The 27500-nt window shown below is 40.2% G+C and overlaps 1 protein-coding gene across 1 annotated transcript in view; it reads right to left on the bottom strand.

Annotated features, from left to right (window-relative positions):
* Window positions 1-27500, bottom strand: part of glra1 (glycine receptor, alpha 1) — a gene marked incomplete at its 5' end in the record, with an annotated part of 72013 nt that overhangs the window by 33446 nt on the left and 11067 nt on the right. The window contains 4 exon segments of the mRNA XM_034221731.1: window positions 814-960; window positions 11614-11828; window positions 25713-25850; window positions 27270-27352. Of these exon segments, the coding sequence (XP_034077622.1) occupies window positions 814-960; window positions 11614-11828; window positions 25713-25850; window positions 27270-27352 (583 nt within the window).

The following is a 27500-nucleotide window of genomic DNA, read 5'->3' as shown; positions in this document are numbered from 1 at the left end:
TTGAAAGTGTTTGTTTGTGGTCTGTCGAGGCTCATGTGTGGACAAAACAACTATTGGACGGTTTGGCTATTGGAAAACATCTTGTCTTGATATTCCTTGCTCTTAAAGAATATCTCCCACATCATTTTGTCCTTCTTTGTAATGCTTTTTTAAAAGGACACCATGTACAAGGCAGATATGAAAGTTTGTGCATCAGGAGATTCAGATATCAGGACTCACGTTTCATGAATGAATCCAACTTCCATCCGTATTCCTTTTTATGTCATGTACTATTCATTTTAACAGCACCAAAGATCTGATTTTATTTAGTTTGATCAGATGTTTCTATACTCAGAATCACCTTTGTCACACGGATAACAAATCACTCTTGAAAACTACTTTCAATTCAGCTATTGAACACTTTGAAAATGACACAGCTGATGCTCATGTGTAGACAGAACTACGTTTGACCATTGGAAAACAGCTCTTCTTATTCTTCTACAGATCGTTCATCACACACTTCCTTGCATTTATGTCCTTTTAAAGTTGCCGAAGGACACAAATATAAAGATATGGGCGATTCAGGAATCATCATTTACCTCTAGCATCCAACTTCCATCCAACTGTGTTCATCTTTGTGAAATCTATATGTCATTATTCATTTACCAGCACCAAGAGCTGGTTTTATTTAGTTTCTACGACGTTTCTTTACTCAGAATCACCTTTGTCTCATGGATAACGAATCACTCTTGAATACAACACTCCAGCCGATATCTCTGCTGAACCAGAACTGATGGAGATAGAAATAAAACATGTGTGTGTGTGTGTGTTCACCTTTGTGTGTCGTCGCTTCCGTCTGAAGCGCAGCAGCTCCTTGTGTTGGCGGGCGATGAAGTTGACGGCGGCGTATTCCAGCAGCGCCGAGAACACGAACAGCAGACACACCGCCATCCAGATATCGATGGCTTTGACGTAGGACACCTGAAGGGAGGGGAGGAAGGGTTAGAGGCGTCTACGTTCAATTAGATATAAGTTATTCCATTGGATTTGCTGTTGAACAAACCAGCGTGAACAATCATTTAGGGAGAGGGATGCTTTGTGTGGACTCAGAAGGGTTAGGGTTAGTTCTTCACGTAGTTAGAATCATGTCCTCTATTTCTTTCTTACTGCCTATAATATCTATTCGCTGTATTAAGGAAAGTCAATTGATTGTGTTTAAAACAATTCATAAAGATAACACAATTGTATCAATTAATCTAAGCAAGAAACAACTTTCTCTATCGATAATCAAAATAGTTTGAATTTTTCTTTTCACAATCATGGGCCACAGTGACAATGCTAAAAAATAGATATTTGAGTCTTTAAATGACTAACGGCCCGTCCACACTACAGCTTCAAAAAAAGCTTGGAGCTCGGCGTGTCTGAAGCTCGACCAACAACCAATCACATGAATCTCCCGCCCCTGACACACAAGCAGCGGTTTGATTGGCTAGAGCTTGTACTGGCATATGATTTGATTGGCTGACGCTTCCACCGAAAGCTTCAGAAGCTTCAAAAGTTGAACATTGCTCAACTTTTGCAGCCTGAAACGCCGGGAAAGCTCCGCTCTGCTTCCCACAATGCAGTTCGGCTGGAAGCTTCTTCCAACGCCGCTGTGTGGACGGGCCGTTAAAGATGGAAACATTAACTGTATATTGTGAGTGTGCACATTAGTCTTTGCGATGCATTATGACATGAATGCATGATATGTAACCTTTGCAGTGCTCCACAATCTAATGGCCAGCATGAAGATTTGCTGTCTTTTTTTAACCACCTTCAGGGGACCTTAATCTCTAATAAATAACTCCACATTGTTATTAGTTATATCACGCTAAACTACAATTAACTACCAACAGAAAAACACATATCCAAGTATTAACATTTGATTGAGAATCAAACAAATATTTTGCATTTGAGTTTTAGTTTCCTAATTCACATCTTATTGCTCTTTAAGGACAAGTTAGTAAAGCATAGTATGGTATGTTTAATGGAGAATTAACTTTGTGCAAAATACGTAGCACGATAGAAAGACACCCACTGAAGTGTGTTAAAATCAACATATGATTCCATGTAGTATACAACTTGCAGATGAATAATGTTAGATGTTATTGGCATTTGAAAATGAAAGCAATTTGGCTTTTAATTATGATTTGATAATTGATCGTCTCAAATGCGATTACATCCTGCATTGCTAGTGACTTGGGGTTAATCCACGTCTGAAGTGAGACACTGAGAGGAAGAATAAATGAAAACACTCTCAGGTAATTGAAACTCTTCTGCTGAAGTGTTCCTGAACGCAGCACTCAGGGGTCAGACATTAAACCTCTGTTAGAGTGGGCAACCTCCTGCTTTTTAATGACTTGCTTCATGGACATATAGAGGTAACTGCATAAAGTTTAGATCAAAATTGTGAGGTACTTTTTATGTTTTTACGATACGATGATTGTCAGATCAAGTCTGAGAATCTTCTAGCATCACAGCAGCTCCATGTGCAACGCCAACACGGACACATGTACGGCAAGAGACAAGGAAACAGACATTTAACACGTCACTGAGGACTTTGTTTTCATGGCCCTTTAACATACATCTCGTCTGGATTTAAAGTTAACTTGAAAAAGAGTGCTTTAGTCCCAATGTGTGGACTACAAGACAACAATAATATGTCACACAAAACCAGTCGAATGCAACAGATTCTAACTGCAGGAAGATGGACAGGGAGAGGACTGAATTACACCCAGAAATCATACAATTATTAGTTTTAAGGGACACAAAGTATTGGCATCACAAAGAGGTTTTAAGGGACAACAATTCCCGCTCTCAAACTACAGTTTTTTATCAATTAATGTTTCGTTTTGGCTTAACCAGTGACTGCTTCAGTATTTTACAGTGGAGCTTTTTGGATAGTGGGTCTCGGTAAAGGTTAGGGTTAGGGTGTCAATGTATTGGGAACAAAGGGAGATTTGGAAAACCAGCAAAATTCAAGCACTGCATTTCCATGAAGCCATTTTAAATGTGTGAAATAACGTCAAAGGAACAAAAGGAAATGCCTCCTTCTCTACATTTGATCTGGGATTAAACTTTAGGATTGACTGGAGCAGAAAATAGTTCTTAAGTCTTACCAGACAACAATACAATGAACACATAAAACCAGTCCAATGCACACTCAATTACATCCAGAAATCATACAATTCTTAGTTTTAAGGGACACAGGGTATTCATGTTTTAGGGGACAACAATTCCAAATACCAATTCATATTTAGATTTGGCTTAACCAGTTACTGCTTCAGTATTTCATTTTGGATCTTTTTGGATATTGGGTTAAGGTTAGGGTTAGGGTTACGGTGTAAATGTATTAGGATCAAAGGCAGATTTGGTCAAGCACTGCATTTGAAGCCATTTTAAATCTGTGAAATAGCCTCAATGTTTTGGCAAGGAACAAAACGAAATACCGCCTTCTCTACATTTGATCTGGGATGAACTTTTTTAGGATTGACTGGAGCAGAAAAGAGTGCTCTATTGCAACCGATTCGACATGCAAAGAGTGCGCGGTGAAGGAAGATGGACAGGCTGAGGATTGTCTCCATCTCCACACTCAATTACATCCATAAATCATAAAATGATTAGTTTTAAGGGACACAAAGTATGGCCGTCACAAACAGGTTTTAGGGGACAACAATTCCCGCTCTCAGACTGTGGTTTTTAACCAATTCATATTTAGTTTAGTTCCTTTGATGTTATTTGACATATTTAAAATGGCTTCATGGAAATGCAGTGCTTGACTTTTGCTGGTTTTCCAAATCTGCCTTTGATCCCAATATATTGACACCCTAACCCCAACCTTAACCCACTATCCACAAATCTCCAAAATAAAATACTGAAGGAGTCACTGGTTAAGCAAAAACAAAACATTATTTGTTAAAAAACTACAGTTTGAGAGCAGGAATTGTTGTCCCTTAAAACCTGTTTGTGATGCCAATACTTTGTGTCCCTTAAAACTAATAATTGTTTGATTTCTGGATGTAATTCAGTTTTGGCTTAACCAGTCAGTTAAGGTTAGGGTTAGGTTAGGTTAGGTTGACAATAAAGAACCTTGAACCTTGAACCTTGAGGGTGTCAATGTATTAGGGTCAAAGGCAGATTTGGAAAACCAGCAAAAGTCAAGCACTGCATTTCCATGAAGCCATTTTAAATATGTGAAATAACGTCAAAGGAACAAAACGAAATGCCGCAACTCTACATTTGATCTGGGATTAAACTTTAGGATTGACTGGAGCAGATTCGACATGCAAAGAGAGGAAGGTGGATGATGGACAGGCTGAGGACTGTCCGGATAATAAGGGCTAAATGAAGTCTGGTGGGGTCGTCGTCTGATTGCTATCTGCCCGCCAAGTGCCATTATTCAAGAGTGTGTCCCCCCCCTTCTGTCATAACAACTCTCCCTCATCTCCACACTCGATTACACGGCGCAGCCTGAGAGGGAGATCCCTGTTTGAGACAGAAAACCCACAATCAGCCGTTTAAAATCCAATTAAACTATGACTTTAGATCATTTTCACAAACACACAGCGCCTATCTCTGCCTTGTTGTGATTCATGCTCACTTTCACTGAGTCTGATGTGCGTTTATCTGCCGATGCCCGGCTGACTCCCCTCCACCAGAGTAACGGAGAGTCACTGAGGCCTAAACAGTCAACCAGTTCACTCCATTTGAGGGTCAACAAGGCAAAGAGACGAAGAGAAACGGAAGAAGAAGAGCAAGGATTCAACCTTTACCTAATATTAGAGATTTAAAGCACATGTATGTATGTATGTAGTGTCTCTACTTTAAAGAGTCCTCTCCTGCTGATGTTCAGGTGTGTATCAGTATGTAGTGTCTCTACTTTAAAGAGTCCTCTCCTGCTGATGTTCAGGTGTATATCAGTATGTAGTGTCTCTACTTTAAAGAGTCCTCTCCTGCTGATGTTCAGGTGTATATCAGTATGTAGTGTCTCTACTTTAAAGAGTCCTCTCCTGCTGATGTTCAGGTGTATATCAGTATGTAGTGTCTCTACTCTAAAGAGTCCTCTCCTGCTGATGTCCAGGTGTATATCAGTATGTAGTGTCTCTACTTTAAAGAGTCCTCTCCTGCTGATGTTCAGGTGTGTATCAGTATGTAGTGTCTCTACTTTAAAGAGTCCTCTCCTGCTGATGTTCAGGTGTATATCAGTATGTAGTGTCTCTACTTTAAAGAGTCCTCTCCTGCTGATGTTCAGGTGTATATCAGTATGTAGTGTCTCTACTTTAAAGAGTCCTCTCCTGCTGATGTTCAGGTGTATATCAGTATGTAGTGTCCTCTACTTTAAAGAGTCCTCTCCTGCTGATGTTCAGGTGTATATCAGTATGTAGTGTCTCTACTTTAAAGAGTCCTCTCCTGCTGATGTTCAGGTGTATATCAGTATGTAGTGTCTCTACTTTAAAGAGTCCTCTCCTGCTGATGTTCAGGTGTATATCAGTATGTAGTGTCTCTACTTTAAAGAGTCCTCTCCTGCTGATGTTCAGGTGTATATCAGTATGTAGTGTCTCTACTTTAAAGAGTCCTCTCCTGCTGATGTTCAGGTGTGTATAAGTATGTAGTGTCTCTACTTTAAAGAGTCCTCTCCTGCTGATGTTCAGGTGTGTATCAGTATGTAGTGTCTCTACTTTAAAGAGTCCTCTGCTGCTGATGTTCAGGTGTATATCAGTATGTAGTGTTTCTACTTTAAAGAGTCCTCTCCTGCTGATGTTTCAGGTGTATATCAGTATGTAGTGTCTCTACTTTAAAGAGTCCTCTGCCGCTGATGTTCAGGTGTATATCAGTATGTAGTTGTCTCTACTTTAAAGAGTCCTCTCCTGCTGATGTTCAGGTGTATATCAGTATGTAGTGTCTCTACTTTAAAGAGTCCTCTCCTGCTGATGTTCAGGTGTGTATCAGTATGTAGTGTCTCTACTTTAAAGAGTCCTTTCCTGCTGATGTTCAGGTGTATATCAGTATGTAGTGTCTCTACTTTAAAGAGTCCTCTCCTGCTGATGTTCAGGTGTATATCAGTATGTAGTGTCTCTACTTTAAAGAGTCCTCTCCTGCTGATGTTCAGGTGTATATCAGTATGTAGTGTCTCTACTTTAAAGAGTCCTCTCCTGCTGATGTTCAGGTGTATATCAGTATGTAGTGTCTCTACTTTAAAGAGTCCTCTCCTGCTGATGTTCAGGTGTGTATCAGTATGTAGTGTTTCTACTTTAAAGAGTCCTCTCTGCTGATGTTCAGGTGTATATCAGTATGTAGTGTTTCTACTTTAAAGAGTCCTCTCCTGCTGATGTTCAGGTGTATATCAGTATGTAGTGTCTCTACTTTAAAGAGTCCTCTGCCGCTGATGTTCAGGTGTATATCAGTATGTAGTGTCTCTACTTTAAAGAGTCCTCTCCTGCTGATGTTCAGGTGTATATCAGTATGTAGTGTCTCTACTTTAAAGAGTCCTCTCCTGCTGATGTTCAGGTGTGTATCAGTATGTAGTGTCTCTACTTTAAAGAGTCCTTTCCTGCTGATGTTCAGGTGTATATCAGTATGTAGTGTCTCTACTTTAAAGAGTCCTCTCCTGCTGATGTTCAGGTGTATATCAGTATGTAGTGTCTCTACTTTAAAGAGTCCTCTCCTGCTGATGTTCAGGTGTATCTCAGTATGTAGTGTCTCTACTTTAAAGAGTCCTCTCCTGCTGATGTTCAGGTGTATATCAGTATGTAGTGTCTCTACTTTAAAGAGTCCTCTCCTGCTGATGTTCAGGTGTATATCAGTATGTAGTGTCTCTACTTTAAAGAGTCCTCTCCTGCTGATGTTCAGGTGTGTATCAGTATGTAGTGTTTCTACTTTAAAGAGTCCTCTGCTGCTGATGTTCAGGTGTATATCAGTATGTAGTGTTTCTACTTTAAAGAGTCCTCTCCTGCTGATGTTCAGGTGTATATCAGTATGTAGTGTCTCTACTTTAAAGAGTCCTCTGCTGCTGATGTTCAGGTGTATATCAGTATGTAGTGTCTCTACTTTAAAGAGTCCTCTCCTGCTGATGTTCAGGTGTATATCAGTATGTAGTGTCTCTACTTTAAAGAGTCCTCTCCTGCTGATGTTCAGGTGTGTATCAGTATGTAGTGTCTCTACTTTAAAGAGTCCTCTCCTGCTGATGTTCAGGTGTATATCAGTATGTAGTGTCTCTACATGTCTCCATGCTTTAATGTTCAAAAAGCTCTTTATTTTTCTCATACTGCTGCAGCACCTCTTTTCACCCTCTGTCTGATTGGTCAATAGCTCCTTAGCCATCACGTACAAGGTGATGTCACAATGTTCCGAAAGTAAACAAAGGCAAGAGGGGATGTGTGTGGTACAGAAACTCCCTCTGGAGGGAACACAGGGATTTTAGCCTTTGCAGACCGTTTACATGCACTAAAACATATAGAACAAACTACAGGAAAGGTAAAGCCCAAAAAGCAGAATATAGTCTCTTAAAACAAGTATGGATATTCTCTGATGCACAGTAAGTGATGGCGTATATTCTGTATCTTCATTTAAAGGTGGGGTAGGTAAGTTTGAGAAACCGGCTCGAGATACACTTTGTGTTTTATTCCATGGAATGCTCTTAACATCCCGATAGCAATGAATATCTGAAGTGCTTTGACAATAAATCCATAAAGAAATGTCACCCCGGCCCGGCTAAAGTAACTGGATGGCCTACCTGCCTGTCAGCCTTCCATCGGGGCACAAACTTACCTCGTGCCCTCATTGGTCATGTGCGCGTTCGTGTGTTGGAGGAGGGGCTCTGTGAGGAAGTGGCAGATTTCTTCCGGCCGTGTATTTTCAAATTCCAGCGCACTCGAGCTGGTTTCTCCAAAATGACCCTCCCCCACCTTTAAGTGATACACTTTAATATATGCAGATGTAGTAGAGGAACTAAGCTTATTAAAACCAAACCACATCCGGCCTCCTCTCTGGGCTTCTGACGGACAAACTGACCAGCGGCGTCCGGCCGAACTGCAGTTTACTGAACTCAGGCCTCACAGGACAATGTTCACAGGAGAAGGACACACTTAGGAGTGTGTTCTGACCGATCCGCTGACTAATGGATCAGCTCAACAAACTCACATCATCAAACACGTCATCACTGAGGAGACAGACGCTTCTACTACTTGGTTTGAGATTCCCTGTAAACAAGGCGACATATCCAGCTTCTTTTTGAACAAAGAAAATCAAACTGGCCATGATTTCTGTTAACAAATGCGTTGCTTCCAGGCTTCGGTGTTACATTTAACAGATCACATCATTAGGATACAATAAAAGCACCCAGAGATCTACAATCTCCCCTCATACTTTCACCGATACCAGACCATTTTCTATTTGTTTAAATGTGTGTGCATAAACCCAAGAGTGTTGATGGTCCAGCTCAGATGTTACTAGAACCAAACTCCATCCAGGAAATAAACATTTTAAATAATTAAGCTTGTCGTTTATGACGTAATTTTGACTTCCTTTTATCTGTTATTGCAATTAAATCACAGTGGGTTCATTCTACAGATGAACTTAATGAGAGAAGGCTCAATACATGTTTCGGTCAGAGCCTCTTGCATCATCCTGTCACCAAATCAGTTGGATTTTCTCGAAGAAATCAGAAAGAAATATCTCATTTTTCATTAAAGTGGTATTTTCTGCAGGATCAGGATCGTGTTCAGGATTGCCTTTTGTAATTGAGTTGCTGTGAAAGCTCATTTAAAGGGCAACACATCTCTCTTGAGGAAGGTAAAGGCTGTTCGTAGACATTTAAGATTATATGACCTTTGTTGGAACATCATGACTGATACGCTTTGTCTACGCTTGCATCCAACAATACGTTACTGTGAGTTAATAAAGGTATTCTGATCTGATCGGAACCATCCATTCGCCAACATATTACTTGAAGACAGAAAGTATGTCCTCACCTTTTTTTCTTCTGCCTTTCCTACTTCCTTATCTCTTCTCTCCTCACCTTCTCTTTCCTTCTTTCCTACCTCCTTATCTCTTCTCTCCTCCCCTTCCTTTTCTTCCTTTCCTACCTCCTTATCTCTTCTCTCCTCACCTTATTTTTCATTCTTTCCTACCTCCTTATCTCTTCTCTCCTCCCCTTCCTTTCCTACCTCCTTATCTCTTCTCTCTCTCCTCCCTTCCTTTTCTTCCTTTCCTACCTCCTTATCTCTTCTCTCCTCACCTTCTTTTTCCTTCTTTCCTACCTCCTTATCTCTTCTCTCCTCCCCTTCCTTTTCTTCCTTTCCTACCTCCTTATCTCTTCTCTCCTCACCTTCCTTTTCTTCCTTTCCTACCTCCTTATCTCTTCTCTCCTCCCCTTCCTTTTCTTTCTTTCCTACCTCCTTATCTCTTCTCTCCTCACCTTCTTTTTCCTTCTTTCCTACCTCCTTATCTCTTCTCTCCTCACCTTCTTTTCCTTCTTTCCTACCTCCTTATCTCCTCTCCCCTCGCCTGACATAGTGCAGTCCTCCTCTGTGGCATGTGAGGAGAGCCGTGTGTAGGTGTGTTTGTGTCTGCTATCAATCACACACATATGTACGAGTGTCTCTCTCTGTGTGTCTGTGTGTGTGTGTGTGTGTGTGTGTGTGTGTGTGTGTGTGTGTGTGTGTGTGTGTGTGTGTGTGTGTGAGCAGTATGCCCACCTAAGCTCAGCTGTGCTGTGTGATCATTATTGTGACAGCTGAACTGCAGAGGAATCACGGTTCACTTGTTAAATTTTTAGAGCGCATGAAGCACCTAATGTCAACACACATAGTGTGTGTGGGTGTGTGTGTGTGTGTGTGTGTGTGTGTGTGTGTGTGTGTGGGTGTGTGTGTGAGAGAGTGTGGGGATTACAGCATCCCTGGACATAATTATACAATCCTACTGGCTCACGCAAAGTCTGTCCTGTTGTTTTCTCCTCCTACCTTTAATCTGAAAATCCCTCACAGGAAACAGTTTCTCTTGATTTTGAGATATTTAGTTTTCTTCAACTTCCTGTGTCTCCTCCATTTCTCCCTCCATCTGTCTGCCTCCTTTAAACCCTCTTCCCTCCACAAACACAACGTCTCCCCCCTTCCTCCACATTTCCCTCTTCTACTATAACTCTTCTTTGTGTCTATATATTTTCATTTCCTCTCACCGTGTTTAGCCCATACATTATTCAGTGGGAGTTGGAGCTCTCTCTCTCTCTGTTGAATCTCGCATGTTTTCATTTCCTTTCTACGCTCCCTGTTTATTTGGCATCTCCAGCCGTGTGGAGAAAGGTGTGGAAAACATTTGCCACCCTAACCTTCCAGTCATATTCATGCATTTATATCTTTTGACAATGAATGTAGCTTTTACTCAGTTCTGCCATTCACTTATTCTGACTGGATCTCCAAACAACTTTGAAATTCTCTAAATTAAACTGAAAAGAAATGTTTTTGGGAATTTGTCATTTTTGCGGGAGTTTCTTTCTTATTTCATTTGTTTTATTTATTATTTTTACCATATCATTTTTTTCAATTTACTATGATTATTATTACATTTAATTTATGACAACAAATATATGTTTTAAATGTAATACATTGTAAAGTCATTAATTCTCCTACAATGACAAATTCTAGTTTTTAAATATTTCACCCAGATCCATAATTAAATATGTATTTTAGATATCTTTTAAAATTCCCACTTTACACACATTTGTCTTGAATAGCAGCTCAATTAAATGCTATTTAAACTGGAAACAAATGGTATGCAAATGTGTAATTTTAGCGGGAGTTTTTGTCTTATTTGAGTTTATATTATTAATTACTTTTGTTGTTATTATTATTCTTTATTTATTTTCTTCATTATTTTTATCATATTATTTTTTTACATTTTATTTTATTGACTATTATTTTCATTATTATTATTATTATTTTTAATTATTAATATAATTTCCCCACTTAATTTATACACATTGAAAGAATGTTGTACCACATATATAAGCACAATGCCTGCACCTCCAATTATGGTTTATTTCCCCCAGATCCTTCATAAAATGTATTTTTACCAACTTTTAAGACAGAGTTTTCCTCAAATAGCAGCTAGGGTCAGGGTCAGGGTTAGGGTCAGGGTCAGGGTCAGGGTCAGGGTCAGGGTCAGGGTCAGGGTTGGCAGCATGAAACCGAAGCAGGATGAATGAAGGAATGTTGTACAACATCTCATGTAAGCACATTTTTGTAAACGCCTGCACCTCCACAACCACCAACTATGGTTTATTTTTTCCCCAGATCCATCATTAAATGTATTTTTTACCAAAAATGTTAAAAGGTCAGGGTCTATATAAATCTAAGGGTTAGAGTCAGAGGTAGGGTCAGCAGCCTGTAACAGAAACGGGTGCATTTGATTGGTCGTCACCATGGGCAACGAGGCTCTAATCTAAGGGTTAGGGTCAGAGTTAGGTTTAGGTTTAGCAGCCTTCAGGAGGTGCGTTTGATTGGTCCTCACCATGGGCAGCGAGGCTCTAATCTAAGGGTTAGGGTGAGAGTTAGGTTTAGGTTTAGCAGCCTTCAGGAGGTGCGTTTGATTGGTCCTCACCTTGGGCAGCGAGGCTCTGGACCCGGAGCTCTGCGTGGTCATGGTCAGCACGGTGGTAATGCCCAGACCCACGCGGGCGGGCGCGGCGTCCATGTTGATCCAGAAGGAGACCCAGGACAGAATGACGATCAGCAGAGACGGGATGTACATCTGGATCAGGTAGTAGCCCATCTGACGCTCAAGGTGGAAACGCACCTCGATGCACGTGAATTTACCTGGAAGAAGAAAGGCAAGTTTATTCACTGGAGAAAATGCTGCTCAAAAAACAAGTTGAACAAATCATGAAAACAAGGTGTCTTCACTTGAAATAAGTACGAACATCTCCTCAGATTTTCACCTAGGTTTAGGAATAGTGGTTAGGAAGTGCAGATTATTTGGACTATTCGACCGTAGCCAAGATGATGTATTCGACAAAGACTTTGGATAATCAGGTGATCAGTCTGTTGTTTAGGCTGTTAATCTAACCTCTGTTAAACACTTGATGTTCAGAGTTAGTTTGGAAATGGACCTGATGAACAATAATGCAAGAAAACACATCAAGAACAATAAGCTAATGTATCAGAAGCTAACCCTCAAGTGCGGTGGAAACTTGGCTGTATTCAATTGTATTTTATGATAATAGCGCCTATTTAAAAACAATGAACGCTGCAGAACAAAGTCTGTAGTTCCTTTAAGAGTTCCTACATTTTTTAACACATTTGTTAAATGAAGCGTCCCATAACAAAGCCTCAAACTGTGACAGATGAGGTGCTAAAAACGCTTAAAAGCAAATCAGGGTTTTCTCAGTGAAAGCAGAAAAAAAATTATGTTTTACTCCAATTTGTTTGAATCTATTCTGATCTAAAAAGAAATATTGTGCAGCCTCCAGAAAGGTTATTAGTTTATAATGAGACGGCTCATGATACCTTCAGCCACAAAATATATTCACGTCTCAGTTTTATATTCATGAAGCCAATCATTTCGTCTCGGTGGGTGTCCTGTTTTCCACACGGATATCTCAGAGGGAAATACATTTGCAGCACATCAAGAACGAGGGGTTGATTCCAGGAAAAGAGAAATAATAACGCCGGTCAATGTTTAAACTCTACTTAAAAAAGCAAAATGTTCTTTCAACACTTTCCCCGAGGCGCTGTGCTTTCATTAGCATTGAAGATTGTTTTGGAACTCCCCATTATCTTCATCTGAACGGGCTGATTATCTGAGCACTGACTCAGTCATCTCCTCTGAGAACACAGGTAGACACGACGAGGCGGAGGTGAAAGAAAGTGAGAGAGGGATTAGAGGAGGCAGAAGTTGTTGGACTGGCAGAGAAAAAGGAGGATAAGCCGGAGAGGGCAAACACAGACACACTGAAGACAAACTTGACAGCTTTCGAGACAAAATGTCATCTTTCTTCAGCTTTCTCTCTAAGCCAAGTGTAAATCAAGAGCGGAAAATCAGAGCGACACGAATGCTCGGCTTTGCTGAATATCAAACGAAACCCAACATGGTAAATACCTCAAACCCTGAAAACAAATACAGCAGGTGGCTCTGGATTTATTGTGCCAGTTACTTGTTGTCGCATTCTCTGAGAGCGTGTAGGAAGTGATGACTCGACAGAAACTGGGGAAGTTATTGCCTTATGAAACAGAGAAGATTTCCATGAGGTGGTGGTAAATTATTAAAGCCACTATGAGCAAAAGTTGTATTTGTATCTGTAAAATGATACAGCTGGCAGGAGTTTCGTGAAGACATTGACAACCTTGGTAGAAAATGCTTGCATTGTCTTTTTTGGATGTGACCAATGGCTACTGCAAGAGTTTTGTGGTATCAGTGAGATAGTGCGCTGAACTGAGTGCGCTGAGCTTGAATCAGGGAGTAGCAAGTTTGAGTCCCTCTGCAGTCAGCATGTAAAAGCGTCTAACAAGTGACATGTAATGTAATAAAGTCATTTTGAATGAATGAAGGCACGATTAGAACCGTCAAACTCCGTACATTGACCTCTCTGCCTGCACGATTTGGAGAAAAACATGATTGAAATTGCAATTTTTGGGAGCATTTATCGTTTTTGCAATACAGCGCTCATTATCATTGAAAAATATATTCAAATCATTATGCTGTAATTGCTTTAAAGATCTGTACTAACCAAAATATGTTTCATTAAGTCTGTAGAATTTGTATTTGTAGGCTAGGATGTCTCTGCAGCTCCACAATACTTACATTGTATATAACACATGTGAAGCCCTTAAAAACTATTTTGCTACCTGCGATTTGAACATTGCACTAATCGATATTGAGCTATTGGTCAATTTTGAACCATGGCTGCAACAGTATTATATATTTTGCCTTGACATGATAAAGCTTTTCCATCTTTTTAGCAACATAACCAAACATTGTACAGTGTTTGACTTGAAATGTGACTTCAGTGTTTTGTTCGCCTCAGTCGGCGCTTCAGGATTAGCTTTTTTGTCAAGCTGCTGTTTCCAAGGTCAAAAACAAACCTCGGAGAGAATCTGCTTTGTTGTGGGGACAATTCAAGTGCCGTCATTTTGAAAACAACAGGATACTACAGTCTGCCGGCTCTGTAACTTCCAGAGAGCGGCACACTGACATTAGTCTCTCTCACAAAAAGAGAACAATCCCAGCTTTTGAGAATGGGATTTCTCAGCTTGAGGTTTCATCAGGTAACAAGTCATTACACTGTGCACGAACAAATACGCAGCATGTGTATCCAAAAGCTTCAATTGAAACGTCCTTTCATCGTACGATTTGGTGTCACCAGTTAGTTGTGTGCTGCACTATGTGTTGTTGTTGCAGTTGAAAGTGTGTAGATGTGCCTGTTGTGTCTGCCAGCAGCACAGTTACGGCCCCTACACACGGCGGCGTGCGTTGCCGCTTCAACGCTTCTGCCCATTGACTTTGAATGGGGTGACGTCACGATTCGCCGAACTGCATTGTGGGAGCAAAGCGTAGCTTCTCTCGTGGTGCTCGCCGCAAAAGTAGAACAATGTTCTACTTTTGCCGCCTCGACGGAGGCGTCAGCCAATCAAATCCCGCGTATGCAAATCTGACATTACAAGCGCTAGCCAATCAAACCGCGTGTATGTTGGGAGAGCCAGACCGCAGTTATTTCCCATATGTCAAATAATGGAGGAGAAAATGATCGTGGCGGGACTATATGACCAGTCCCTCTTTACATACAGGGATACAAACCGGAGGAGCCAGGCATGGGGGGAGGTGGCAGAGACAGTGGGTGAAACTGGTAGGTTTTCGCCTTTTTGGGGAGTTTATATCCAGTGTACTTCGTTTGAATGGACAGCTAGCAAGCATAGACAGTATATTTAGCCAGCATGGATGTAGCATGAACGCTTTGCTTTGTATGTCCGGGGCGGGAACTTCATGTGATTGGTTGTTGGTCGCGTTGTTCGTAAAAAATCGCCAAGCTTCAGACACGCCCACCGCCAAGCGGTAACGCACGCCGCTGTGTGTAGGGGCCGTTAGTCCTTGTGTGGCTGTGAAGGGAGAGGAACAGTGGTTGTTTACGCCCGCAGCATGATGCCGTAAAAGTGGAGAGATTAGGAGAAATGAAGTCTACCTTCCGCCTTCTCCTCATCTCTCTGCTGCTGCTTTACTATAAAATGCAATATGCATGTCATGAGTAAATTGTACAAGAGCTCAGTTCTATAATTTATATTTTAGTCTCTATTTTTGTTGCTCAAATCCTTTAGTGCCTTGCCATTGTTCTGACAGCCCATTATTGCTCCACTACAATGTCCAAAATTGTCCAAAAGCAAATGTCCCGGGCAGCCTGTTATAGGAAAATGGCCATTGTTTGGTTTCTCTGGTAATACACACTCTCTGTACAACAGAACATAACCTTATTGCTATAACTTCATTGGACTTCCCTTTTTTGTCCTACAAAGACAAAAGGCATGACCTGCCGTACATGACAGGAACATAAATAGTGCATGTCTAGTTGGTAACAGTCGATTTGTGAAAGTATCAGAGATTTTCTTCCCTACAAACTATCCTGACCTTCAGCCTTACAGGTCAATTCCCAACCGTATTGAGAGTTAGTTATTAAACATATAAAGAAAAACAGGCAATAGGGGTCTGATGGGTCTTTTCTGCCTTATAATCAGCCCATCAGCTTCCTGTTGTTGTACTTTGGGAGCAACAGCCCTTTGCACAAATGGGCAGTCGTATAAGTGGGGGTTGCTTAAATGGGCAGATACGTAAACGGGAAATCATATAAACGGACAGTTGCGCACATGGGCAGTCGCACAAAAAGGCAGCCAGACAAGCGGACAGTTGAACAAATGGGCAGTTGCATAAATGGGCACATGCGTAAATGGGCCGTCCGACAAAAAGGCAGTCGGAAAAACAGACAGTTGCGCACATGGACAGTTGCATAAATGGACAGTTGCGTAAAAGGGCAGCAAGACAAACTAAGAGTTGCGCAAATGGGGATTCAGGTAAAACCGGGTAGTTGCATAAAATGGGCATGTACAAATGGGCAGTAGCGAAAGTGGGCAGTCGTTCATTTGGTTTTTAGGTCACACAGAACTTTTCTTTGGACTGTTTAGGTTGAGTAAAAACAGGGCAACAGGCATCGCCAGTTCCTGTTGGATATCTGCATACGATATCCAAGAAAGTGCCAATTCCACACTAAATGTAGGACTATAACATCTTCTAGTTTTTAAAGGTTAAAATAAAAAGGTTTTTAAGAAAAAGCTGTATATGTGAAAAACACAGAACAAGTGGCATTTTCTCCACTAAAGCATTGTGAATAGAGAACATTTGCAACACAGATAATTAAATTAACACACTGCAGTGGTGGTCTATTCAGTAGCAACTGTAACAAATGTCCCTTCTTCTCTTTCTGTAATGTAATGAGTGTGCCAGGGCCCATAATAAAACCACAAGAGAGCCAGAGAGCAATATGGCCGACGATCCATTTAATCAAAGAAGATCAATGGGAGGCAGCCTCATCAATTAGAGTTAACCCCAAAAGACTGGAGAGGAGGGACGAAAAGGGAAGACAGGAGGAAGAGAGGGGGAAATGTGATGTTAGAGCGAGAGGAGAGAGGGATGAGGTGGAGGGAATGATTTGAGAGGACAAGAAGAAGGAGGGAAGGAGAACATGACAGCAGGAGAGGAGGAGGAAGAGGAGGAGGAGGAGGAGGAAGGAGAGTCGATGGGGTTGGACTTGATTTATAGCTGTGATACACTCCAGAGCTTTTAAGTGCTGTCCATATTTCCCATCTGATAAGAAGATTGAAATTATTCAGCCGGGCCCCTATCTCACTGTGGAGTGTGTGTGTGTGTGTGTGTGTGTGTGTGTGTGTGTGTGTGTGTGTGTGTCCTGTATTTAATGCTGCACACACTTGGGAGTCTCTCAGGCATATACTGAATGGTTGCCAGGTGTGTGCGTGTGTGTGTGAACACTATACTTCCCACTGCAGTGTCTTTTAAATGTAAACTGTATTTTCATTCATACTTTATGTACGGTGTGTGTGTGTGCAACCCAGTCTCACGGCATTTCGTGTTCACCAACACGATTTGCCCCTTTTTTTTTCGTGTTGCACAGCACGATTTTAAAAGCAATGTATTTCTACTGCCTGCAGCACGTCTTTTTCTCCAGTCGGGTCGTGGGAGACCGGAAGCTGTGTGGTTCATAAAGACATGTTCTTACTCAATATCAAGCCACAGTTATTGCTTTTATTTGAAATCGTATAATTTCGGACTTTTGTTGCCGTCTGTGAGGAAAATAAATGGCTCAGAGCCTCAGAATACTGAAATCTGTATTTTTAAATATTTGTTTCCTTCTAATTTGTTATTATTTTCAAAATAACACACTGTTATTTACTCACCAATAACACACAATTATCCTTGCTTTTATTTATTGGTTTAATTCCATAATCTCGGGCTTTTTTGGCGTCCGTCAGGAACTGAATTTAAAAATAAAAATAACCGGAAACAGACGTAGGCCTATAAGGGACATTTCGAGCATCATTGCGATTGTCAACATTTCTGAGTTTAGGATGGCCGAAGACACTACACTACCCATAATCCCCAGCTATCGTTTAGGACTACTGTCCCGTAAGGTTACGCAGAGCGTCAAACAGCTGTGTGAAATGGAACGAAACCACGCCAGACTATCCAAAACTGGAATCGAACGCCCCCCCAGAACTACACATGCTGGCTATTGTGTTTCGCAAAATGTTCTATGGGACGTCTCTACTGAACGTTTTCGTTTTTCCCACAATTAGAAGTTGCCAGTATTAAACACATTGGTGTTATCAAATGTAAAACATATAATTAATAAATGGGTGTTAATCGCTTGTGTCCATAATGCGCAGCATTAATATATACCCACATGACAGCTCATTGTTACTTTGTAATTCTACTCCACTACAATTCAGAGGTTAACCTGGTATTTTTACTCCACTGCATTTATTTGAGTTACTTTGCAGATTCTGATTAATGATGTGAAATATAAACAACCCTTAAATCAGACTTTAGTTACACCTGAGTAAAATTCAGGGAAGGTGATTGTCAAGTGCCAATAATCAGGAGAGATATTTGATAGTTGGTGCTTGAGAAGACTAAACATGTATCTGCAATTGACATGAATGGAAACGAGTAATACAGTATATTCATTACTCGTTATTCTCTACTAATAGTTAATTAAAGACTGTATATTATGGCTATTTTGCACATCCCTTTCAAGATTTTCAAAGGTTTATTGACATATCATATACACAACTACGGTGTAGTTATGCAATGAATGAAAGGGTCACAGGTTCCTCAACAAGACATCTATCAATATGTGTGTACATCCACCATCAAACTATCATATTCTGCACATTTCTTATACTATCTACATAAGAGTATAATTCATATGTATAATATCAGTTAAAATAAGTGCTTCAACATAGTTAACATTGCAGGAAAGCAATATATTAGACGTTAAGTACTTTGTCAGGCTTAATATTTATCTGTAGATAGATACCCCCCAAAGTTTTTTTCTTATTTAAAAGAAGACCTTAATCTGTTATTTAATGTTTAAATAAAGGTTAATTCGTTTTTCTGTTTTGCACCTCCTCCTATTAATATATTTGTACATTCTGCACTAAACTGTTTTATTGTAGAGATCACTTATAGTATCTTCTTGATTTTTTATATTCTATATTTATACTTTCCCCCTATGAAAGTATGTACTCTTAATATTTTTTTAATCAAATAAAACACAATAATTCAATAACGTGCTTTAACCACTAGGCGGTGCACACAAGGTACACACAGCCATAATAGCTTTGTATTATTAGTGTAGGACACTTTTGTTTTCGTACAACATCTGAAAATGTGTAGTTTTATTCATGCTTTCACATAATTTTACAGCATATTGCTATACTATTTCAGACTCAGTATTTACATTCTTACATTCAAAGAAAATCAGTAATATCTTTAAAAACTACAGTCCTTTTATATCAGCTGTGCACCGTTATGGTGTACATATAACCTATCTGTGAATTAGATCAAATGTAAAAGTCAGCCGAATTAGTGTTGATACTGCAAGGAGACGTATTGTGTGAAGAGAAATTGAAGATGTTGTTTAATTGTTGATATATTTATGATCCACGTCAAGTATTCAGTTTCGGCGGCATTTCTTCCAGTTTTTCCAAAGGTCTTCTCATCAGGGCTCTATACATAAAGAACTACGGCAGATCTGTAATATACAATGCAGCCGAACCGTGTATTACAATGCCGTTATGTGATGACTTTCAAAGAGAAAAGCAAGAGCGCTCGGAATTAAGTATTATTTTATTCTTTTTAAATGTTTTCCGGATTTCATATCATATAAACACCAAATCCCAGCATGCATTGCGGCTAAAACATCCAATAAGCGAGCTTAAAACCATAGCTGAGGATCTTGGGTAATCGCTCGAAATGCCTATGTCTGTTTCCGGTTATTTTTATTTTGAAATTCAGTTCCTGACGGACGCCAAAAAAGCCCGAGATTATGGAATTAAACCAATAAATAAAAGCAAGGATAATTGTGTGTTATTGGTGAGTAAATAGCAGTGTGTTATTTTGAAAAGAATAACAAATTAGAAGGAAAAAAGATTTAAAAAATACAGATTTCAGTATCCTGAGGCTCTGAGCCCCATTTATTTTCCTCACAGACGGCAACAAAAGTCCGAAATTATACGATTTCAAATAAAAGCAATAACTGTGGCTTGATATTGAGTAAGAACATGTTTTTATGAACCACACAGCTTCCGGTCTTCCTCGACCCGACCGGAGAAAAAAGACGTGCTGCAGGCAGTAGAAATACATTGCTTTTAAATCGTGCTGTGCAACACGAAAAAAAGGGGCAAATCGTGTTGGTGAACACGAATCAATAGATTAAAAATCGTGTTGGTGAACACGAAATGCCGTGAGACTGGGTTGGTGTGTGTGTGTGTGTGTGTGTGTGTGTGTGTGTGTGTGTGTGTGTGTGTGTGTGTATGTAAATGTGGTTTTGAAGCTATCGCCTGTAGTCAGTGCTAGTAAGCAAATGTTAGCATGCTAACATTGTAAGGTAACATCTGTTGAATGTGATAAACATCAATATTGCTAACCGTTAGCATAATAGCATTCTTATTGTGGCATACTAACGTTAGCTATCTCAAATACCTGCTGTGTCTCAGTATATGCTAACAGAGATGCTAACAGAGATGCTAACATGACGGGGGGTCATCTCTATATTTGCATGATCCTCGTTGTAATGCAATATCTAATTTATTTTATAAAATTTAGTACAGTTTAATTACAATGTATTGATGTAACTTGCTCCTTCAACACTTGTATATGTTCACCAATCTTTCTATAACCAGTTTTTTAACAATACATATTTGTTTTTTCTTTATTTAAAATGTAAGTCTACTCTTTTCCTCTTGTCTTTTATCCACACTGAACCTTTGCTTTTGTTTTCCCCCGCTTCGGGACGGATAAAGGGTTTCTGATTCTGATTAGAAGGGATAGTTTTGCAGATCTCATGCAAAGGGGTGATGGATGGGTCTAATTCTGGTTGAATGGTAAAATCCATTCAACCAGTGTGGAGAGATCAATCAGAAGTCAACAAAACTGTCCGTCTGCAGATTTCACAGCGTTGGTTTTCGAGTATAACCTCATTTGAACTATGGGGAAACAATGCTGAGACCATACAGCTGTTTAAAAATGTGTCCTTAAAGGTGGGGTCGGTAAGTTTGAGAAACCGGCTCGAGATACACTTTTTGTTATATTCCATGGAATGCTCTTAACATCCTGATAGCAATGAATACATGAAATGTTTTGACAATAAATCCATAAACAAATTTCATCAGTGGAAGCCGTGGCGCTGTAAAAAGCACGACCAATCATCTGAGCCGGCCCGGCTAAAGTAACTGGATGGCCTACCTGCCTGTCAGCCTTCCATCTGGGCACACACTTATCTCGTGCCCTCATTGGTCATGTGCGCGTTTGTGTGTTGAAGGAGGGGCTCTGTGAGGAAGTGGAAGATTTCTTCCGGTGTATTTTCAAATTCTAGCGCACTCGAGCTGCTTTCTCCAACATTACCTACCCCACCTTTAATCTCTATTTTAAGGGAATATGGAACAGAGGATATGCTCCTGCATTACTCTTTGCTGAGGAGCTTTTTGTTGGTCTTCACTTCATTGAAAGGCTCTTTCCAATTCAGACCATTGATAGAAAAACAGCCCTGCATGAAATGCTGTCCTAATGTTGTTTAGGCCATTAAACATAATCCCAGAAGTCCATTCAAAAATGAAACCACTGCACACATGTTGCAGGAAAAGTGGAGTCAGGCTCAACATTGGTTTGGTTTTTGGTTGATTAGCTTAATGCTAGGCTAATCATTATAAGGATGAAGATGGTTATGGTTTGGTTGAGGGACTAGGACAAGTATGCATTCATCAGGTGTGAACATCTGTTGTTAACAAACATATCAGCAGAAATACAACAGACCTGACTGCAATGCAGCAGAAACTGTAATTAGTATTTCAAACAGGGCTTTTTCTTAGTGTGTGCTGGTGTGGATGAAGGGATGGAAAGAAATACAAAAAGACAACAGCCAGATGGAGAGAAGAGGAAGAGGAAGACTGCAGCTAGTAAATCGACACCTTGATTCGCTCTTAATGCTCCATCGGGGAGCAGTGAGGCGTGTGCACACACTCACACACACATATATGAACACACACATATGAACACACACATGCCCTCAATTGTACGTATGCACAGTAACAGAGGAGCTGGAGAGTAATAAGTCGGTAATGAGAAGAGAGAGGGGAAGAGAGAGAAATGTAAGGATAGACTAGGTGGGGGTTAACTGTCCATGAAGGATTAATGCCTTCAACTCAAGAAAATTAAGAGAATAAGAGGAAAGAAACGGTTTACATTTGATAGAGTCAGATTTGAAATCAGTTGCCGATTCTGTAGATATCATCGGAGCCTCTTTTAGCTCATAGTTTTGGTCTTACATTTGCCAGTTTTGCTCGGTCTTTCTGATCCAGCAGGAACAAGCTGACTAAAGGTTTCCTACCCAGCAGCATGAAGTCATTGCTGCTCGGTCCTTCTTAACCCCTCACTGTGCAGTATGAATGTACTCTGTCTCTTTATACGTCTATACTAACCAACTTTGCTAAAATCACACCTTGGTAATGTTGTTTTTTTCCACGTTATCCAAATCTATGTTATATTTTTGGTAACATTATTCCAAAGCTTCCCCACATTTTAAATTTGAATGAAGGTATCTCAATGGATCTCGTGTAATGCCGATGTATCCCCTGAGCATGCGTCTATGTTGTCTACATGAAGCTGTCATAAAGATAGTTGTTATCCAGTTGAATTAATATTTGAACAGTGCACTATTTATATCTTGGTTGTTTTAAATATATATTTTGACTGGGTGAAGGAGTTTAGCTATAAGAGAAACAAGATAAGGCAATGTTAGCGGCAGCTTGTGTCCCATCAATGCTTTCACGTTTCAGAGTGTAATAAATAAGTGATTTCTCATTATTGTGGTGGTCTGGTTTCTATTGTTTAACAGGAAGCACCGTAAATAGAAAGAAACATGACATGAGATTCACTCTGAGTGGGATTCAGTGACAGAGAGAAAACAGACTCGCATGCAAAGCACTGGATTATCAGTTCATTGTCCCTCCGGTGCGTGCATCTGACTGTGTGTGTGTGTGTGTGTGTGTGTGTGTGTGTGTGTGTGTGTGTGTGTGTGTGCCGGTGCAGAGTTGTGTCAAGGCTTTTCGTCTGGAGGTGGATCGTTCATCTCCTCAGTGGCGACAGCAGACGTCAACCTCTGTGTGAGGGATGGCTCTGAATCTGAACTAATCAGCCTTGCACACACACACACACACACACACACACACACACACACACACACACACACACACACACACACACACACACACACACCACACACACACACACACACACACACACACACACACACACACACACACACACACACACACACACACACACACACACTGACCAGTGCCTTAGAGATGGATTTTTTTTTCTTGCAACCTGACGTTTTTCTATTTTCATCGCTGAAGTTTTCGTAGAAACGTAGCCATGGTGTATTGGGAGGGAAACGAAATGAATGACATAAAGTAAATAACGAAATAGTGGTTTAAAAAATATATTGAAATGATGTCTGCTCATGATGTTATAATTTTGGTTTATGTTCAGAATGAGAATGAATCACTGGTTGTTTTGTTTGTGGTTGAAATTAAATCTGAAGAAAACCTCGATCAGTGACGCCGTTATTTTAATTTAAGTTGCTGCCATCGCAGTTAGAAAATAATGGACTATTATTGTTTGTGGTAGAAATACGACAATTTTTAAGTTGTTGGTTCTTTCCTTTGTAATAAGCGGGATAATTCTTAGGTAACATTAAGCTGTCTTTGTCTCTTTTCTGCTGTAACAACGAACATCTCCCCCATTCTGATTCTGATTCTGATGACTTACCGAAACTCTATTGGTAAGTCATCAAACTCCATCAACTACAACTTCTTCATACACAAAGGTTACTCAAAGTGCTACACAAACCAAACACATAACAAATCAAAACAATACTATCTGGTATATCCATAGCTCTGTGGTTAAGAAGAATACTTATTCCCAACACAGGACTGAATAAACCCAATATAAAAAAGTAAATAAACCAATTGTGTAAACCAGTGCTTCTCAAAGTGTGGTCCGCGGACCACTGGTGGTCCGTGAGTATATTGGTAACATTTCACATTTGAAATAAATAAATAAATTTCAGTTTTCCGCACTCTCGCGGGAATATCTCCGCAATGGAGCGAGGTTAAGTTTCACTTTCAATTGCATGATATAGCCCAGCGCAACACCTTCGTCACACATGTTGCCACTTGTTTGTACCATTTTCAGGCGATTTGTAATCTGTTCTAGAAAAACGATGTGTTTTTTTATATTTGTGGAGTTAGGTGGTCCACGAGTGTTTTTTTATTGGTTAAGTGGTCCTTGGTATGACAAAGTTTGAGTAACCCTGGTGTAAACCAATCATCACTGTCCAGCACACAGAAGGCAAGTGATCGTCCCTCACCTGCAGCAATAACGGAGATTCTCACCTGTGTTTAGTGATGTTACGTTCGCGAACGATCAGATTATTTTGAACGACTCTTTGGTACGAACGAAGGGAACCGAGTCGTACTTGGTGAGAGTCGATCTTGTTATCGTTGGTTCACTGCCTGCCATAAATCCACTCGCCTTTACGGGAACAGTGAAAAACCTTGATTTTGTTCCCCGAGCGTTTTCCGTGAAGACCCGCCCCTTCTCTGATTGGTTAGGTTTAGGCACGAGGAGTGAGATGTTGTGGGTCAGGGTTAGCCAATCAGAGGCAGAGTAGGGGGGTGGGTCTTAATGGAATACACATGAGAGAGATAAGTCATATCAAGTGGTACAGGTAGACGACGTGTTTTTCGGGTGAAAAATTGAGCAAAACGCGAAAACGCAGCAGAATTTGGATGCGCTTCAACAAAAACATAGGCAATGATAAAGCAGAGTGCAACATTTGTAAAGCCCAAATATCATTTAAAGCAGGGTCAATAAATAATCTCCACCCTCACTTAAAAAAAAACGGCATTTTTTGAACGGCTCTCGAAAAGGAACATAGACATAAGATCCGGCTCCCTTCAAAGAGCCCGAATTCCCATCACTATGTGTTGTAGTGCTTGAATAGAGTAAAAGCTCACCTGTGTTGTAGTGCAGTAATAGAGTACATTCTCACCTGTGTTGTAGTGCAGTAATATAGTACATTCTCACCTGTGTTGTAGTGCAGTAATATAGTACATTCTCACCTGTGTTGTAGTGCTTGAATAGAGTAACATCTCACCTGTGTTGTAGTGCTTGAATAGAGTAACATCTCACCTGTGTTGTAGTGCTTGAATAGAGTAACATCTCACCTGTGTTGTAGTGCTTGAATAGAGTAACATCTCACCTGTGTTGTAGTGCTTGAATAGAGTAACATCTCACCTGTGTTGTAGTGCAGTAATAGAGTACATTCTCACCTGTGTTGTAGTGCAGTAATAGAGTACATTCTCACCTGTGTTGTAGTGCAGTAATATAGTAACATCTCACCTGTGTTGTAGTGCAGTAATAGAGTAACTTCTCACCTGTGTTGTAGTGCAATAATAGAGTAACATCTCACCTGTGTTGTAGTGCAGTAATAGAGTACATTCTCACCTGTGTTGTAGTGCAATAATAGAGTAACTTCTCACCTGTGTTGTAGTGCAGTAATAGAGTAACATCTCACCTGTGTTGTAGTGCTTGAATAGAGTAACATCTCACCTGTGTTGTAGTGCAATAATAGAGTAACATCTCACCTGTGTTGTAGTGCTTGAATAGAGTAACATCTCACCTGTGTTGTAGTGCAGTAATAGAGTATATTCTCACCTGTGTTGTAGTGCTTGAATAGAGTAACCTCTCACCTGTGTTGCAGTGCAGTAATAGAGTAACTTCTCACCTGTGTTGTAGTGCTTGAATAGAGTAACATCTCACCTGTGTTGTAGTGCAGTAATGGAGTACATTCTCACCTGTGTTGTAGTGCTTGGTGCAGTAGCGCAGGTCCTTCTCGTCTTTGAGCAGAAACTGAGGTAGCGTCAGGCCGTCGGCCACCTGCACGGCTCCCTTCTCATCCCACTCGAACACCAGGTCGTTCATGGTGTATCCGACTGGAGAGGAGAAGACCAGGTGAGCCTCTTTTCATCAATGTGCAGGTCATTTGAGTTACTCTACTTCCCCTCGGGGGGGGAGATTATCTCTCTGATGTCTGGTCGGGGTGAAAGGTCACTCAGAGAGAGATAAACCCCCTGCAGGGTTTCATAGGTAAAGGGCCAACGCCACACAAATTGAAAATACTGTTATAATGCCCGCTGCTCTAAAAACTATTCTAAGGATTGGGATCGTTTATATCAGCAGAGTTATTTGTCCTTATTGCGGTGAAAAGGGGGGACATTAGAAAGAAGGAACGAGGAAGTGAAAGTAAGATATAAGAAGCAATAAAGGAAGTAGGAAAAGATGGAGAAATGAAGGTGGATAGAGGGGAAGGAAGGGTGAGTAAAAGTTAAAAACTGAATGGAAAATCGTTTATTGTAATAGGATAAAAAAGGCAATGAAAATAAATCTGTCCGCTGCTCTAAAACTATTCCAGGGATTGGTGGTCGTTTCTATAATCAGCAGGAAAGTGAGTAAAGTATCCAAAGCATAATTACAGGTAATACAAAGAAGATGTATTTGTCCTTATTGAGGTGTAAAGAGGGGAAATGAGAAAGAAGGAACGAGGAAGGGAAACTAATATATAAGACGGACAAATGAGAATAAAGGAAGTAGGAAAAGATGGAAGAATTGGGGAAAAATAATGTGGATGGGGAAGGGAACGAAAAAGATAACAACTAAATTAAACAGAAAATAATTATTATAATAGGAACAAATGAGGAGAAATAAGGTACGATTTATTTTCTTTGATTAGCTTGTCATTAGCAACGTCCCTCATCAATTGGTCTATACATATTTGTATTTATACTTATTATTTGTATTTATTATTACATTGTTTTATTTATTGTATTGTTTTTAATATTTTATTGTATTTATAAATTTTTTTGATGTATGTCTCACTTTTAAAAGAGTGGATTATATTTGTATATTTCAGCTCAGAGGGAAAGAATGAGAGGAGGAAGATAATACAATACAAAATATAAAAGAAGATGGGAATGAATTAGACATTAAAGAATGGTCTTGGGGAAGAAGAAGAAAGATGGAAGGACAACAGGGCGTTTTTTCAAATCTATTATTGATGATTATTTCTGAGCTGAATAAAAATCTATAAGAATGAAATCACACTACACACACTTCATTTTGAGAGTGAGATGGAACAGAAAATATGATTAAAAAAACCGAGGGAATTTTATATCGTTCCTTTTCTCCAAGACAACCGAAGTCCCTTTGTAGAAGAACAGAGCGAGAAATGCATATGTGTTTGTTACTGTGTTTGTGTGTGTGTGTGTGTGTGTGTGTGTGTGTGTGTGTGTGTGTGTGTGTGTGTGTGTGTGTGTGTGTGTGTGTGTGTGTGTGTGCGCGTGTTGATGACTCACAGCTCTCCAGTTGCATGATGCAGGTCTGGACGTCCATCGGGAAGTTCTTCAGATCCATGGGACAGGCCAGGATCAGTGTTATTCTGCAGACACACACACACACCACACACACACACACACACACACACACACACACACACACACACACCACACACACACACACACCACACACACACACACACACACACACACACACACACACACACACACACACACACACACACACACACA

Source organism: Gymnodraco acuticeps, unplaced genomic scaffold (genome assembly GCF_902827175.1).
Source record: "Gymnodraco acuticeps unplaced genomic scaffold, fGymAcu1.1, whole genome shotgun sequence".
Taxonomy (NCBI): Eukaryota; Metazoa; Chordata; class Actinopteri; order Perciformes; family Bathydraconidae; genus Gymnodraco; species Gymnodraco acuticeps.
This window is presented reverse-complemented; position numbering and strand designations above follow the sequence as displayed.